Below are 16744 nucleotides of genomic sequence, written 5' to 3'. Positions count from 1 at the left end.
AATCCTTGGCATAGAAGGATGATCGGAAAATTATTGGATGATTAAAAGTATATTAAAGCATGACACTCATGTTATGGATTTCACTGTGTCTTTTTTCTCTTCTGTCCCTCTATATCTCAGGTGAATCAATCCAAAGACTTTCAACCAGTGCTCTGTTCAGCTACTGTTCTTTTTTTGACTTCTCCCTCTCTTCCTTGTAACTGTATCTGCAATTTTCTTTTCTACTTCTCCTAATAGGGGTTACTTTTATCACTCCAGCTTCTCTATTGGAAACTGGAACAGTTTTACTTTAGCAGCTCATAGATAAATGAAGGAAAAAAAAAAAAAAAAGAAAAAACAACCCCCCCAGAAAAGTCTTTTGCTTTCCCTCTTGTTTTCACTTCCCTCTTTACCCCTCAGTGTTAGTGAAAACACTTCAGCCTCTTGAGGGAAGACCAGATATTATTGCAATTGGCCCAAATGAGCAGCAAGACCCATCAGTCAAGTCTCTGCACCTCCCAGCTCCCAGGACCCTTTTCTGTTTCATTCAGGGACCAGACACCAGGGAAGATCTTTACATTCACTCTGAAGTTATAAACTCTAAGCTGGCAGACTCACAAAAGTCCACACACTTTTCAGGTTTAGCAGTGGCATTTCAAGGCAAAAGAACTGAAGAGAGAGATGTGGCTAGAGCTGCTGCCCACCTCCATGTGACCCAAACAGCCAGATGCTTCAACCAATCACTAAAACTGCTCATCACAAATATTAGCAGAAAATGAACCCTGAAATGGTGTATGGTTTGGGGTTTGGGTTTTTTTAGCTGTGTAATTTTTATTGTTATTTGAATTAGTATCTCAGATTCAAGATAACCTGCTCCAGTCCTGCACCAGTGTGGCACAACAATAGAGTGCTCACAGGTAACCAGTTGCCTCTTTAGATAAAGCAGTACAGTTATGAATACTACATTTGAGAGATGTGAGGATACATCCATCATGGCCCAGCCACCACATAAGAAGACAGAACTTGGATTCTTCTGCTCTGAGCCAAATATCAAACCAGCAAACTCTAAAGGCCTGAGAAGAAGATAAAAGTGTGTGTTCAGTCACAGAGTGGCAATGTCACAGGGAGAAGTTTCATAAACGGTCTGCTGAGTGCTGCTTTCTGGTAACCAGTTTCAGGAGGAAACCTCCTGCAGACGTTGAGAGCTGAGCAGAGAGAAGCGAAGCTCAGAAGTCGGGCTGAAGGCAGTGGCCAGGGCCAGAAGATTCTTCCCTGGGCAGGGCAGAGAGCTAGAAGAAGGTAAGGTAGGGGAACAAATAGATGCCCCCCGTCCTCCTTCCGGATACAGGGCTGGGACATAGACAATCACTGCTGGAAAGGATCCAGGCTCCTGAGCTGACAAGCCAGACCTTTGAGAGAGTCATTCCGCTCATGCTTTTTCTCTCAAAGTGTAAATGCACACCTATGGCTGCACTTTGTCAGCTGGGGCTTTGAGCTTGGCAGCCAACAGTCATTTAAGGGTGAAGGTCTCTCCAGCTAAGACTCAGCCCTGTGGCTTAGGCTGTATGTCAAAAGCCAAGGAAAGAAAAGCATGCTTCATGCAGGCAGCTTAAAAAGTCACAGGCACCTCCTTCCTGAGGCTCACTCATGGGTGCTAAGCACAGGAAAGTCACTAGAAGCAAAGCAGGAAGGAAGGAGGTAAGAGAAGGAGGTGAGAGAAAGAAACATTGGGAACCACGTGTCTACAGAAAAACTCTTCTACCACTTCCTTTCTGCTCTGCACCATTGTCAGCTGCACTGGAGGAAGCATGCCTTCACACAACGAGCATGAACAGCAGGCGCAGGCAGTGCAGAAAGGAGAATATGTAGACAAACATAGGGTTAAGAGAAGTAGGCAGAGCCTGGGGCGGGGAGAGAGCGAACCTTCAACCACTCCTGAAGGCTTTTTTGTTGAGGTGCCTGGCATAGACAGCTACTGAGTAACTGAGATGGCCTGTGACTGTGCTGTGTCCCTGTCACCATCTGCCTCATGTACAAGGTGTAGTCACCTGCTGTGCTTTACCATAGAACAGGTCTTCAAGGCTGCTCTGTGGTATGAAGGTGTACAGCAGCTCTCACATTGCTCAAGCTGTCACATGCCACGTCCCAGGTGATGTTTGGGCAGAGAACTGCTGCTGACCCTGAAATCAAGCACCCTTTTTATCCCCTTTACACAGCAGTTCAGTAGTTGGCCCAGAGTGCCTGTCTTAGATGCTCTCCCAAAGCAAGCATCCTACTTGTTCCCCTGATGCTCTGTGGGCACCTAAGGGACTGTAACCTTTACTGACATGCTTTTATGTGACACAAATGCTAACTTTCCATCTTGTCTTCTGATTCTCAGGAAACACCAGCTGCAAAAAGAATAATGGAAAATTGTACAGACACAAATAATAGCACCATTTGCACAGGAATTCCCTACAAAGACAGCAAGACACTTCTGGTTGCTGTTTACAGCATTGTTTTTGCCATAGGCCTTCCAGCAAACTGCTTAACTTCCCTGCTTACATTCATACAAATCCAAAGGAATAAAGTAATTGCCATCTACATTTTCAGTTTATCATTGTGTGAGCTGATGTATTTAAGTACCTTGCCTCTCTGGATTCTCTATGTGCAAGATGAGCACCAGTGGACTATGGGTGAAAAAGCTTGCAGAGTAACAGGATTCATCTTTTTCTGCAACATATACATCAGCATTCTGCTTTTGTGCTGCATTTCTGTGGATCGTTATGTGGCACTGGTGTATGCTCTGGAATCAAGGGGGAGAAGAGGACAGAAAAAGGCAATCATAATAGTGTTTTTTCTCTTTGCTGTGGTTGCAATAATCCACATTCCGGTATTTTACATGGAAGATAATCCAGGTTATAAAACCTGCTTTGAGACTTTGCCTCTTGACATCAAACTGGCTTCTTTCAGCTTTGCTAGATTCCTATTTGGATTTGCCATACCTTTCACAATCCTTATTTTCACAAACTATAAAATTTTTCAAAGTACAAAAACAAGCAGCATCTTGACTTGTCGCCAAAAAGCCAAAGTGAAATATCTGGCTATTGCCATCATTGTCATTTTCCTGATGTGCTTTGCTCCCTACCATGTGGTACTTATAATAAGATCCATATACTTCATGTTTCATCAAAATTGCTCATGTCCATTTGAAGAAGATATCTATTCAGTTTTTACAGTGTTTCTGTGTTTAGCCACTGCAAACAGCATTGCTGATCCAATCATCTATGTGCTGGTTAGTGAAAACGTCAGAAAAGACTTTTATAGGAGTCTGAGAAGATGGAGATTGAACTCATCCAGACTGAATTCATCCATTAATCACAAGACTGACAGCATAAAATGGAAAATGTCAAAAGAAGCACAGGAAGGAGTGGTAAGAGAAGAAAACAAAGAAACACCAGTTTCATCTGACATTCAGAAAACCTGTAATAGTGGCAAAGACCAGGAAGGTGGAAGCTAGCAGTTAGCTGCTGGCACAAAGTTGTTCCCAACACCAGCTCTAGGCTGCTTACTGCAGCACACTACTTATATGCTGCTGTCTGTAGGAAGTTTTGCCACATTGCATTGACTAGCAGCTCCTTGAGAATGCCATGGAAGAGATACTTATTTCTGCTTGTCTCCTACAACAAGGTTTGCCCACCAGTATCACTAGTGAAAATATTGCTTTGCTAAGGACATTTACTTTGACTCACACTGAAATCTGAAAACTTATTTTGGGTCTGGTTCTTATTCATGTGAATTCAGAACCAGTTTTATCTTCTGAGCTGGACAACAAAAAAAATACCTGCCAAGAAGAACATGTAGCGCCCATTCTTGTGGTTGAAACATTTAGTTCTTGAAGAGGTACATGTTCAGATTCTCATGCATGTACTCCGTTGTTAACGTTTGTGGTTAACCAGTGGAAAATATTAAAATTGAGGAAGTCTTTCAACAAGACCCTTGAAAATGTTCCTAATACTTCAGTATGCAGCTTTATCTACCTTGCACATTCTGGGAAGAATTAGAGGGCAAAACAGTGGCCTGGTAACACAGACCAACAGTACTTCAGTGTTGGTCAAGATCCTGCACTGTCCTGAAATTCTTAAAATGCACAATTCTAATGCTTGATATTTTATAATTCATAAATTTTACTTGTTTTGCAGTTAAATCTAGAATGCACTGGAGTATATAGAAGATTCCCACATTTCCAAGTGGAGTCAGGGACTTTTTATGCCATCTCCAAACGTTTATTGAACTTGTGTTTCACTTATGCCTAAGCTTTCATTTCTGACTTCCCTTTCGGTACTGATCCAACTTTTGCTGTGTAGGAGCCTGCACAAGAGTTAAGTGCCTTACTGACAAGGAAGGGCTGGCAGCATGGAGGACACAGTCCCATCTCTCCGCAGAGGGAAATCCCCTCAAACACACTGGTGGTGCACACATGAGACTATGCTGGGATAGATTTTGTTATTGCTGCTGCCACTTTCACTATGAATAAATTATTGATAGTAGTTTCCTGTGCCTTCAAACGAGAATTTAAAAAATAAGAAAGATACAAAACTGGCAAGATTTATCTAAGCAGCTTCTTCGTATTTTCATGCCACCAAAGTAAAACAGACGAAGATCATGAATCAATTGGATGTTTATTTGAGAACAAGTTTGTAAAGTGTTTCACAGCTTATTCTATTTCATCCGTAATGTTTTATTTGTAATAAAATTGTAATATCTGTAATATTTTAAAATTCTTATTAATGTTCACGTTTCTGAATTGAACTAATATTAATCGATGTTAATGTAAATAGAATACTTGTTAATATGTTAAGACTGTCATAGATATTTCTATAGATTATGCTTTATTCTCATACAGTTTTGGACAAAAAGCATTGTGCCAAATTGCATTTCCTCAAGTTATTTTATTTATGACATATTTAATTTTTGTATTATTTAATGACTCCTCTGGCATCTACCAATGAAATGCTGGTGTCCTCAAAAGTAAATCACATAATACTTAATACGAAATTGTTTCTTGGAAAAATGTGAAATTCCGTTGTGATGCTAATCATCGAGTTGTGGTTTTCTATTTTCATACACACCCCAGCAATCAAAGTCTCTAAAGCATCAAGGTGAGATCTGTGAAGTGCTGAATATTTGTAATTTTGCTGAAAATCAAACTTTCTATTGCTAAAAAATTCAGCAGCAGGCGTTGCTCATAACAGCCCAAGTGAGCATTGGTGATTAATCTCTGGAGGCACACATGCAAACTGCCTCAACCTCTGGATTTTCATAGTCTAAATGTAAACTCTGATGAACAATACTGGTAATTTTAGAAGAAACCAAAGAGACAGACTTCTGAACTAATTGAAATGGATGCAAATTAGATATTCACCTCGACGAATTTAGAAATCTCTCTGAGGTTTTCCTCTGATAAAAAGTGAGTATCTTCAGAGTAACCAGTAAGAGCCCTGGGCCATAGATGCAGGGGACAGGAATTAGCAGGGCCTGATGCAGAGTCTGTAATTCTTTTGCCTTGCCTAATTTATATGCTGTTCTAAATTACTGTATCATTATGCATCTTCTCCTAGTGAAAATCCTTGGAGCTTCTTTGTTCAGACACATTCTGAAACAAAATTCTTAGAAGTGACAAAGCCCTAAGCAGCGTGATCTAACTTGGATCATCTAATTAGATGATCTCCAGAGATGCTTTCCAAACTAAAATATTCTGTGACCAATTACTGCAGGGATTAGAGGTCAGGTACCAAGCAACGCATCCACATGGGAAAACGCCAAATCCTGATTTCTTTGGATATATGGAAAAGCAGCTTCACGTCTGAGTAAGGACACTGAGAAAGGCTATTTCCACATTGTTAAAATATCGCCTCAGATGAACCAGTTGTTTCTGATCTGATAAACTGAAGCATGTGATCTGTTTTGTCACATAGTATCTCACTCTGCCATAGAGGCAAAGGAAAGGCCTCAGCATTGGGACACATGCTATAGACACTACTCAGATCTGAGCAGATCTGAAGAGTGGATTGATTGTGTGGGTCTTTCCATCCTTTTCTCCTGCAGAACATTACCAGTAAGCCTGCAGGGACTGCTTTGTGCTGTGAAGAAAGGTTCACATACTACATCATATCTGCAGTTCTCAACACAGCTTTTGGATCTGTCCCCTGACTTCCTGAACTCAGCTTAAGCTGTAAGATGACTTGGAGAGAGTACAGAACCATGCCTAGGCCATGCTTCTCAATTGGGTCTTTATTCAGCCAGGCTTCCATGCATAAGTTTTGGGATGGGTAAATCATTCACCAGAGTAAGGGGGCAAGATTTGAAAATTTCACTCTCATTTATATTCAGCATTTTCTCAGGTATAACTTCCATAATTTGATATAAAGAAGAGTGGGCTACTCAATAAATAAAAGCTTATTTTACTTTTACATGTGTCAGATATTCATAATGTACCTGGGAGATAACTGGATTGATGATTATTTTAAGTATGACTGTGAAACATGAAGTGAATAATTTCTGGCTATGAACTAGAGCTGGTCAAACTAGGTTTTGCAGACAATACATCTGTTTTGTTTCTTTATTCATTAATTTTACATTATTTTTAGAGACTGCATTTTTTAAGTAATTGTTTGGGGTAACTCACTTATAAAACTCTATTCCTGTCCAATAAATGCTTTCATGTTCAGCACGGAATTTTACTTCAAGAGGATAGTTATACAAAACAGGCAAAACTAGATACAAATGAACTCAGACTTTCTATGCATGACAAAGTTTCTTCTGCAGTTGGTGGCCCTATAGCTGGTCTGATTTCTTCTCTGATGTGATGTACAACCCAATGCCGAATTTCTGTTGGGTAGTAAGTGGTAAAACCTAACTCAGAACTAGGCTTTCAAAACCAATCACAATCTAAAGGCTTTTCTTCGTGAGCATCTTGTCATCCTACAGGTCACACTGAGGGATAGGTCTTACAGGAAACATCCTTTGTATAGTGAAATAATGCCAAAATTGTCTCACAGGCCAGAATACCTGACTTGTTTTCAAACCAGCACAAGCTAAAGGTAGCAAATAAGGGTAGGGGGGGATCCCATCAGAGAGATCCAGTCTTTTTTTTTAACGTCTTTGATGTGCCGGGAAGCATACAGGTGGCAGCATCCCCAAAGCTGACGCTCTCGGCATGTCTAAAGGATATGATACCTACCAGTGCTCTCCATCTCTTTTGCCTCCTGGGGCCGTCTTCATCCCGCTGCGCTCCCTTTCCCCTGCACTATCAACCTTTGCACAGGAGAGGGCGCTTCACACGCTCTGTTTGCACCAGGGATGCAGCATGGCCTCATGATGCAATCTTCAAGTGAAAGGAATGTGGACCATGAAGAACAGAAATCTGTTATCCCAGATTAGACTAATACTAATATCCTCATAATAGATGTTAGTTGCTGCTATCATGAGCTATTGGTAAGAAAAAGTATGCTTTAAATTCATCGTCTCATCGGTAATTCAGATCACTGAAAACTTCCAGGGTTTTAACCTATTACTCCTGTAAGAAATGCTCAGAGGTCACAAATCAAAAACCACCTTGCAGACAGATCTGCAAGACAGTCTGCTGAGGAGGGATGGTAAGCTATGTCGTAGGAATTTCTCAAAACATCACATGAATACCATCTACATGAGCAGCCTCAAAATAAGCCTTCTTGGTACATCATGAAATAAACGATCCATCCTGTTTGGCAGCCTCAGTCTGTGACAGGGCCCATACATTTCAGCCATGATCACAGAGCATCCCCTGCATGTTCTAAGGTCTGTCTTGAAATATTTTCATGAGGGAGATGAAGAATCAAAGAGAAGAGAGATACTGTGGGAAAAGAGTGTTGTATGATATACAAAGTCCTGAAAAGCCTTGTAAACACAAAGTTGCAGTTGTTCTGAATGAGTATGCAAATATCCGAGTGTTCAGAAAGTTACTTAGAAATGCCCCAGCTGTATCACAGTTCCCCATCTGTAAAATGTGACACTTCTTCCCTTGAACATTGTCTGTCTTCTCAGTTTAAAATACAAGCCTTTGCAGGAGATACTAGAAAGAGTGAGCAGGTGTGTCATATGCATATTCAGAGCTTACTGCAATGGAGCAGTGAATGGCATGGAGGCAAATAGAAAGTACTAAAACTCAAATTCTAATGAGTCTGCACTTTCAGGGGCAGATTCAAAGCATTTTATTTTCTTCTATTTACCCTGGGGCATCAGGAAAAAAAAATGTGAACTTTCATTTTAACTTTGGGTCTCCTTCTGGTAACATGGGCACAAATCCTCTGTGGATTTCACTGGGATTTTTCCTCACTGGGATATTTTGGTGTTTGGAGGTGTTTTGTTGCTTCCTAAAGGTAAGAGTAATAGCAATTCAGACTGGAAACACTCAGAGACAAGTGCTCACAAGGTTCATAGTACCTCTCCAGGTACAGGAGAGGTTACAGTCAGTAACACTAATAGCATTTGTTGTTGCAAATTCTGCCACCAGTAATAATCTCTAAAATCCTCAGTGCTTTGAGACCTATCCATGCAGACACTGCCTCTCAAGTTCTTTCCTTCCTGGCACTATTTATGTGTTCTGGGAAGCACTTTCTTAGCACCAGATTTCTGGAATGGGTTTCTGACAGTGTGAGCCTGATATGCTTGAGGCAACAGCAATACTGCTTACCTATTTGATTAACTGGGGCAGTAGGGGTGCCTTTCTTAAATGTAGTCGAGAAGAGTAGGCTCACACCACCCACTACAGGTAGTTTTTATTATTGTATGTTTGACATCTATAGGTGACTTGACAATATATTGAATAAAGGACATTTAATGAGGTAACAAAAAAATCCTGTCATTTTCCATCTAGCTACATGTACAGTTCCTGTCTACCTCTAATTCTTTTGTTCAAATCTTTCCTAAAATAAGGCTTATGAAAACAGACAGTTCATAGCTGTCAGTGGAATGGTGCACTTAACTGCACAGTTTGCAGTAATAGCTGTGTCTGGAAGATAACAAATGCACAACCCTCAAACTAAACTCAAGACTAGATGCAGCAATATGCAAAATAAAAGAAAAATGTACATTAAATAACAAGGGAACTCGGGAGTATGACTGACTTCTTGCTTTCTTGATTATTACTGTGGGAATGGCCTGTCAACAAAAGGCATGAGATTCTAGGCAGGCCAAGTACAAATCTGAAGTTTCTATCAGAAACAAGAAAAAGGGGGTAAATGTGGAACTTCCTTTGTACACACCAGTATGAAGCAGATACTGACAGACTGTAATGTAATAACAGAAAGGGAAACTAAAGGTCAGCAGGTGACAAAAGCAGAATTCAAAGGCGTGTGTAATTTTACAACTCAGCAAGGGGCTTTCCTAATAGGAGGCTGAGTGGACTCTGTTTGCTTTATCCAAGGATGATTCATTCCCTCTTCTGACCAGAAATGATCCCCTCTAATGAGAGGGAAGAAGCTGGAAATTATATTAAACATTTGTCTTTTTGTTTTCTTAGCATTCAATTTCAGATACTAGAACAGTTTTTTTAGTCAAATTCCAAGATTAAAAATAACACTGTGCAAGGAAAAAAACCCAGAAATAATTTTTTTTCCTCTAGAGTTACTGAAAATTGTTAAAAATAAATCAACATGAAATTAAACCAAAGCTGTGAAATTAGACGTTGAAAATGAAATATGAATCTGAAGTTTTTTCGCTGGCCCATAGTTTCAGATCATAACGACTTCAAACCTCCAGAATTTAGAGAAAAATCTATTTTATTTTTATGTAGATACGTAGCTTGGACATATTCTTCCATGATGTAAAGCAATTCGAATGTATAATCCTGATTTGTCCATGCTTCAGCATCATGTCTAATTGACTATCATGAAGAAAAGCTTTCACGAAAGCAGCAAATCAATGAAATATTCAGCACATCAGTCAGCTATGAGTTGTGAGTCTTCTGCCTCTATTCTAAACCATGCAGCAGAGTTTCATTTCAGAAATTATGCTAAGAGATTAATTCTCATTTGCTATACTTCCAGCTTTTGTTTTGGATAAATTTATTTGTGCTTTCCAGTGTAATTCAAGCTTGATCACTTTCACATCAGGGGATGCTGGTTTTTTCAGGAGTTTAATGTAGTCACAAGAGGGCACCAGAATCTACCATATTTCTCCTGCTGGCAATGGACTTCACAGTGGAATTAAAAAAATCGGTATCTCTTGTATCTCTTAAGTGCACGGTCTGTAACCATAAATTTGTAAGACATGGTGCTGCTAGGTAAATTAGTTCGTACAGATGATTTGTGTGTATTTATGCTCATGCTTACCATACATACAGCTGTTGAGTAGACACAGGGTTGGGTTATGATACTTCTCCAGCTATGACAGAAATAAGTAACTTTGTTCAAATGGTGGCTGCAAACACAGAAAAGCAAGAAGCAAAAAAACAGAACTGAAAGCAAGCAAGAATAATCACGGAAGGAAAAAGAGAGAGAGAATTCCCTTGCATCACACAATAAAAAATAGAGGAGGACGGAACTTGCTGGGATCTGTCCATGATTCCCTGGAGAGGATGCAAGCATCAGGACTGCATAAACATACCATCTAAGGCATTCAGCCCCTATGGTAGCTAAACACCCAGCAATCTCTAAACAACTCTTTCAGGAGCCCCATTTTGCCACCCTGCCTCAGCTAACCATTCTCCATATCGTCCTACACCACTGCTCACTGTAGCTCAGATGACTTTCTCCCAAGTCTATTGGCATTTAGTACTATTTGTTAGCCAGATTAAGTAAGGCCAATTAAAGATTTATTATTCCATTAACATTAGACATGTTGAAATGATTGCTGGGAAACCACTGGCTACTGAGAGAGCACCAGGAAACATGAGTTAACATTCCTTTATTGTTATAAAAGTCGAAGCTGTCATTCCCATCATGGTACAGGATGAGAGCAAGAACAAGACCAGCTCACAGCCTCTTATCTGTGTTCATGTTCATGCTTCTAACTGGGTTAACCCTTTAACCAGATAAGGCAGACAAGCATTAGCAATCATTCTCTTAGGAAAAAATAGGGTAAAAAAATCACATTTTTAATATTCTTTTTCACACCTTAGTTTAACTAACTATGTTCACTTTTTTATACCTTCATTAAACTATAACTGTGATATTCCTACTATAATTTATGACTTTTTTTCTTATAGAATGTGTTATTTGGACAAGCCACATCAAATCAACAACAGCAATATTTGTGGATACAGTACGTTTTACGGTTTAACCTATGGATTCACCAGACTCTAAAATATAATTTGGAAACAATCAAAACACTCCAACAAGCCATGACACCTATTCTTCCAAAGAAGGTGAAAAGGATCATTTTAATTTGCAGATAAAGAGTTAACTTCTATAACCAGCATATTTCTTTTACCAATGCTTAATTTTATTCAACAGAAAATCACATTTCTGTTTCGGAAAATATAGAACAACTAATGCTGTCAACAGCTTGTTACTAAAGTCACAACCACCAGAATTAAATTACTGAGTAAGAAACTCAGTGTTCTTATTTTTCTACTTTTTTCTTCTATTTTTCATGGTCCAAATGCTTAACAACTTTAAGGCAAGCCTAAAAATAAACAACTGACCTACATACCCCTAAAAGTTTTGTTAGCTTTAACTGTGCTTTTGAATTATAACTCTCCAGTTTGCCACTACAGCAGAGATTTGTTTCCCACTGGTATTGTAATTTTCAGGGACACAGCTTCTAGAAACAGTACAGTGCCTTCCAAAAGGCTGGTTTCAAGAGCCTGTAATACGAATTATAACACTGTACTAAGAAAAGATGCAGAAAAGCAAAGGTGTAAGCCTCAAATCTGGCCTGAGATCTGAAAGTCACACTCTAATGTATGTTCAAAGATATATGAAAAAGGAATTATTCATTAACTTCTTCAGCTTGCAACTGCTTCAGGCTATTTTGTTCTTCCAGTATCTACAGTTTTCAAAGAAAGGTAGAGCTGGTGGGGGAAAAGGATCTTCACATGCACAGCACAAACACATCCATCAGAAACAGACTATCCTGAGATGAAAATATGGTACTTAGATTGCTGCAAAGAAAGGAATACCTTGTATAGTGAGAGGCTGCACATGTTTTTTGAGCTTGTGGGTTCTATTTAACAGTAGATGCTTAGTTGCTATAGCAACTGTCATACCCTATGGTGTTTATGCTTAGATATGGAACACATATTTTAAGCAGCACCAGACAACATGGCATTCAAGTGTCCAAAATGTATGTTTAAAAGAAAATCCCTGTTACGAAGGAAATAGGTGTGTTCGTCTAGTTATTCAAAAACCTTTATAATAATGCAACACTTTTGCAACAGAACAATCCTGTCCCTTACAAACATAAACGGAACTACCATGGTGATCCAGAAGAGGGCTTAGAAGCCTTAAAATAAAACCCCAGACAACATTCAGCACTTTAAAATCCATCTTTGCTGACTGCTACTGCATAATCTGAAGACTTCTGCTGTCTGCTACAGTGCATGGTGCTTTGCCACTAGAGGTTTCTATTGTAGTTAAGCATCTCACTAGGTACTGCTTTGAAAGTCTTCCTCTCATCTGGGCTTTGTTCCTACCACAGATGTCCACTTCCAACACAAATGCACATACTGGCTGTTGGCCCCTGCCTGCCAGTGCACATACACATTATGTGGTTTCATTGCTGGAATTGCTCAAGCATGCTTTGTGCCCCTTTGGCTTTCGTAGTTTTACGTATCAGCCATCACACAGAACACTTACTCTGAATTAGCTGGCAACTGTAAATCTTGCTGAAAACACTTCTAATTTTGTTTTGAACATCTCAGTGGTTGAGGAGCATAAACAAATATTGTAATACGAGGGCACTCTTTCTTTCTGTTTCTTTCCACCATAAGAGGAAACATGGTCAGCAACTTCTACGGCTGTCTGTGAAGAGTCCTTAACTCCAACACAACCACTTAAGCCAGGCAAGCTAAAAATTTGTGGACTAATACAAGCCTAACAGTTTTCCTGTGTCCTGTTTCCACTCCATTTCCTCCAGTCAAAATATATTAATGCCTTTTCTTAGCAATTTATTATCGATTCCCTAAAGTTAGTAGCTGACTTGGATAAACACAGTGTTGGTGGTTTTAGCTCACAGAGTTTCTTAGTCTGTACAAGTTCTTAAAAAAAACCTCATTTCTTAGCTCATGTCACTTTCAATCCCTTTGGCCTCCTAGCAGGTAGATCAGATAACCACAGCCATAAAACCTAACACCTGAGGCTGGTGGCCTGAGGCAGACAGATTTCTGCCCAAGAACAGATTTTCTTTGCCACTGCTGTACTGAAAGCCACATACCCTCCCTTCCATCACCTGTTTACTACTGCTTTTAGGTATTTCACCAGCACAAATACCCAGCTCAGTCAATACAGCCAGCCAACTGCTGCCATATTCAGACATGTATTATCTGGTGCATGGATTAGTTGGAGCAATGAGTGCTCTGACTATGCTATTTTCATTTTGTAAGCCACTAACATCTGACGCCAGCATCATTATCACCCAACATTAAGCTACAGTTAGCCAAAAAATGCTCACTTTCTTACTATGAATGCTTTGGTTTGTTTTACAGACATCAGATGCTTGCTATTCTTTGTCCAGCCCCCTTCTACAGGTAAAGCAACAGGCTTCCCAGGCTCAGAGCAGTGAAGGAGAAACCTACCCTCACTGAAGGCTGAGCAGAACTTCCAGCCACCTTTGGTGGTCCACACATTAACAAGCTGTAACAATACAAAAACACTTTCTCTTAAATTCAGTGCACCGTGACGGCAGACCGCACACAATGAAGTTGTATCCTGTACCTGGCTTACGGGGCCCAGCTGAGCTGCTAGAACAGGCTTATTTCTTAGGGAACAGCCACATTTAATTACCCTCCTTAGCCTTTCCTCCATCTGCTTCTGGATTTTTTAGGCTAGCTGTGCTGCAGGAATGTGCTTGTCTGCAGAAGCACTCAGGCCTGTTCCATAATGCTGAGTATCTCACAGGTAATCAGAATTTGCCAGGTTGGGCTTAAAGGAAATGGTACATTATGAGTGGGACTCCTGCCCTACTCTGGAGCCAAACTAAAAAGACAAACATATTTCAAGTGCTTTAATCAAACCGTAATTATGAGAGAAACAATACAGACTCAGAGCAAGTCCACATTGTCTTTAGCAGGCAGAGGCAAGCAAGCTCTGTCCCTGTTCTGAACCAGCGGGATCAGAGCCAAAACTCTTCCAAACCTCACACACTCATGCTGGTACAGCACAGAGCTTGAGCTAACACACCTTGTCTCTCAGTAAGACTCACTAGCCAGAGCACAGCACTGCACTGATGACAGCTCATGGCTTCCAGTTCAGGGCTGAGTCATGTCTGGTTCTTTATTTTTGTCTTTCAAAAGCACAGTTTCAGCCCTGCTCTTGGCCATTGAGATTGTATTAATTTCTGTGGTTTTACAAACACTGTCCAACTCTAAACCAGCCTTCCCGGCACTGCTGATGTGCGAAAGCCTGGCCAGCTCAGCAGGGGCTGAGCAGCTCTGAGAAAGGAGAAGCAAAGCTCCGGAGGCATCAAGCACAGCCCAGCACAGGCTTGCTCCAGAAGGGAAGGAAGGGGGCTGGGATCACTGGCTGCTTTCCAATGAGCATGGCACACAGGTCACACCACCCAGTACCAGCCACTGCCGGAAGAAGAGGCAGGGCAGGCCAGGGCTCCAGGCGAGGAGGCTCTGCTGGCGCGGGCAGGCTGTGGGATGGGGAGAGCCCAGCTGGCTGCCAGCACAGCCGCTGCTGCTCAGCTGTGGGAAGGCAGCATGGCTGGAGTCAGTGTGCACATGCAGCTCCCACACATTGAAGCTGGGCTCGTCTCTCATTCACCCTGAGTAGAAGCTAACCACTGCCCTGCCAAGGGAAGGGGCTCCACTTTAGTTAGTCCTCCAGCTATGGGGCAGAGGTTCCAGCTCAAATAAGCCCCACCATGTGCTAAGGATGGACCTGCACCTTGGACCTGCTCTGAGAGGTCATGGCAATGCCTGTTTCTATTAAACCAGCCCTGTACCTCCTGTTTTCAGACAAAAAAATCATCCCATTCACTCCTCTTTGATGATCATGAAAGGCTGCCAGTCCTTTTGAATCCTCTCAGGATTGCCACTTGCTTTGGAGATTTTGCTGGGTGCCAGTAGTGACCCATCTTCCTAGGAGAGATCTGCTGAGCTGATTTGCATCATTTTCTTCCCCATCACCTGTATTATTCATTTCATCAGCAAGCAGGTTGCTCTGCACTGTCTCACTAGGTGCAGTGCCTCTCAGTTGTCTAGAAGCTCTGAATACACATTCTGAAACACCTTTTGAGTTAAGTCTCCTGCCATTTCTGACCAGTAATTTCCCTTTGTTTGTGTGTGCGTGCGCGTGTATGCAGCTATTGTCTTCATTTCGGTTTCCCCTATCAAGTTGCTTTGCAGACGTTTCTTTTCAGTTCTGCTCCATGCTTTGTCTCTAGAACTTCAACACAGACATCAGTTCTGCTTTTGCTCGCAGATTATCATAGCTGTGAGAGTTTCATGCACTGAGGTAGATTTCTCAAAATATAATTATGTTTAGGAAATTACCAGGTTTTCACCTGTTTTGGTTTAACTCTGGTGTTAAAATTCTGTTTACCAAAACCAGGATGAAAAATTTAAGTGTATAGCTAAAATTTGATCTTTTTCTTTGTCACATTGTGCTTACAATTACATTAAATTATTTATAACACTTTTAGCCTTAACAGAGATTGTTTGCTTTCTAGGGCTGTATTGTTTTGCACAGGTCTGTCCAGATTTTTCCATTTTGACTTTTCAAGTTTTGTTTTGTACATGTGAGATGTGAGAGTTGTTTCCTCCTGAGAATAATCAAATCTTGTCATACCTCGACAAGACATAGTTTTGCAGCTTTTCAAAGAAGATGGAGTGCTGAGAACCTTTCACAATTTTTCTTTCAGTGGCTTTAATCAGAAACATAGATGTTACAGGGTTTGAGCCATCAGAAATCCTCTCGTTTCACTAGAGGATTTATTGGGAGGAAAAAAAATCCAACAACCCTCAACACAAACAAAAACGACAAGACCTTCTCACTGTACATACAAATATAACGCAAAGAAAGGGGAATTATGTACCTTACTATATAGATGATGCTATCACTAGAAAGAGCAATACCAGTGAATTCTTTTAGCTGTGCTCCTCCAAGGAACACCCCTCACACTGCCTCAAAAGGGAAGTCCAGGAAGGCTCAAAGGTTCTTGCAGGATTTGTTGTTGGATTACCTCTTTGAATTCTTTGCAGCAAAACTAGAAGCCAATGTCAAGCTGAACAGAGCATGAGAAGATCTCTCTTTGTGGTACTGTTCTTTCAAAGTTTTGACTCACAGTTTTGCACCATGACGCCATAAACCCACTGCAAGAAACTGTGAAGGGAACTTACCCAGGGGGAAAACACTGCACTTTGTAACCTGTATTGTCCCAAAAGCAGATCTTGCTTTGCTACGGAAGTGTTAATCTCCTCCTGCTTTCCCGTATCACGCCACTGCTGTGTTTTTTTACAGGCTTTCCTACTGAACCTCGCACCCAAGACCAGTTGATCACACACACACGCTGCCTAGCCTCCCTTTCCCCCATTCTCTTTCTCTCCCCACCCCACCGCGGGCAGCAGACCCCCTCCCTC

At 40.9% G+C, this 16744-nt stretch overlaps 1 protein-coding gene across 1 annotated transcript; it reads left to right on the top strand.

Annotated features, from left to right (window-relative positions):
* Positions 1-2383: 2383 nt before the first annotated feature.
* Positions 2384-3478, top strand: GPR132 (G protein-coupled receptor 132). Its single transcript, XM_010013970.1, has one exon. It carries the CDS (start codon positions 2384-2386, stop codon positions 3476-3478), a length of 1095 nt encoding a protein of 364 aa, XP_010012272.1.
* Positions 3479-16744: the final 13266 nt, after the last annotated feature.

Source organism: Nestor notabilis, unplaced genomic scaffold (genome assembly GCF_000696875.1).
Source record: "Nestor notabilis isolate BGI_N333 unplaced genomic scaffold, ASM69687v1 scaffold24104, whole genome shotgun sequence".
Lineage (NCBI taxonomy): Eukaryota > Metazoa > Chordata > Aves > Psittaciformes > Psittacidae > Nestor > Nestor notabilis.
Note: the sequence above shows the minus strand (reverse complement) of the source record. Positions and strands in the feature narration are given on the sequence as shown.

Coding starts and splice junctions, on each gene's coding strand:
- GPR132 (XM_010013970.1), top strand. CDS start 2,384: ATGGAAAATTGTACAGACACAAATAATAGCACCATTTGCACAGGAATT.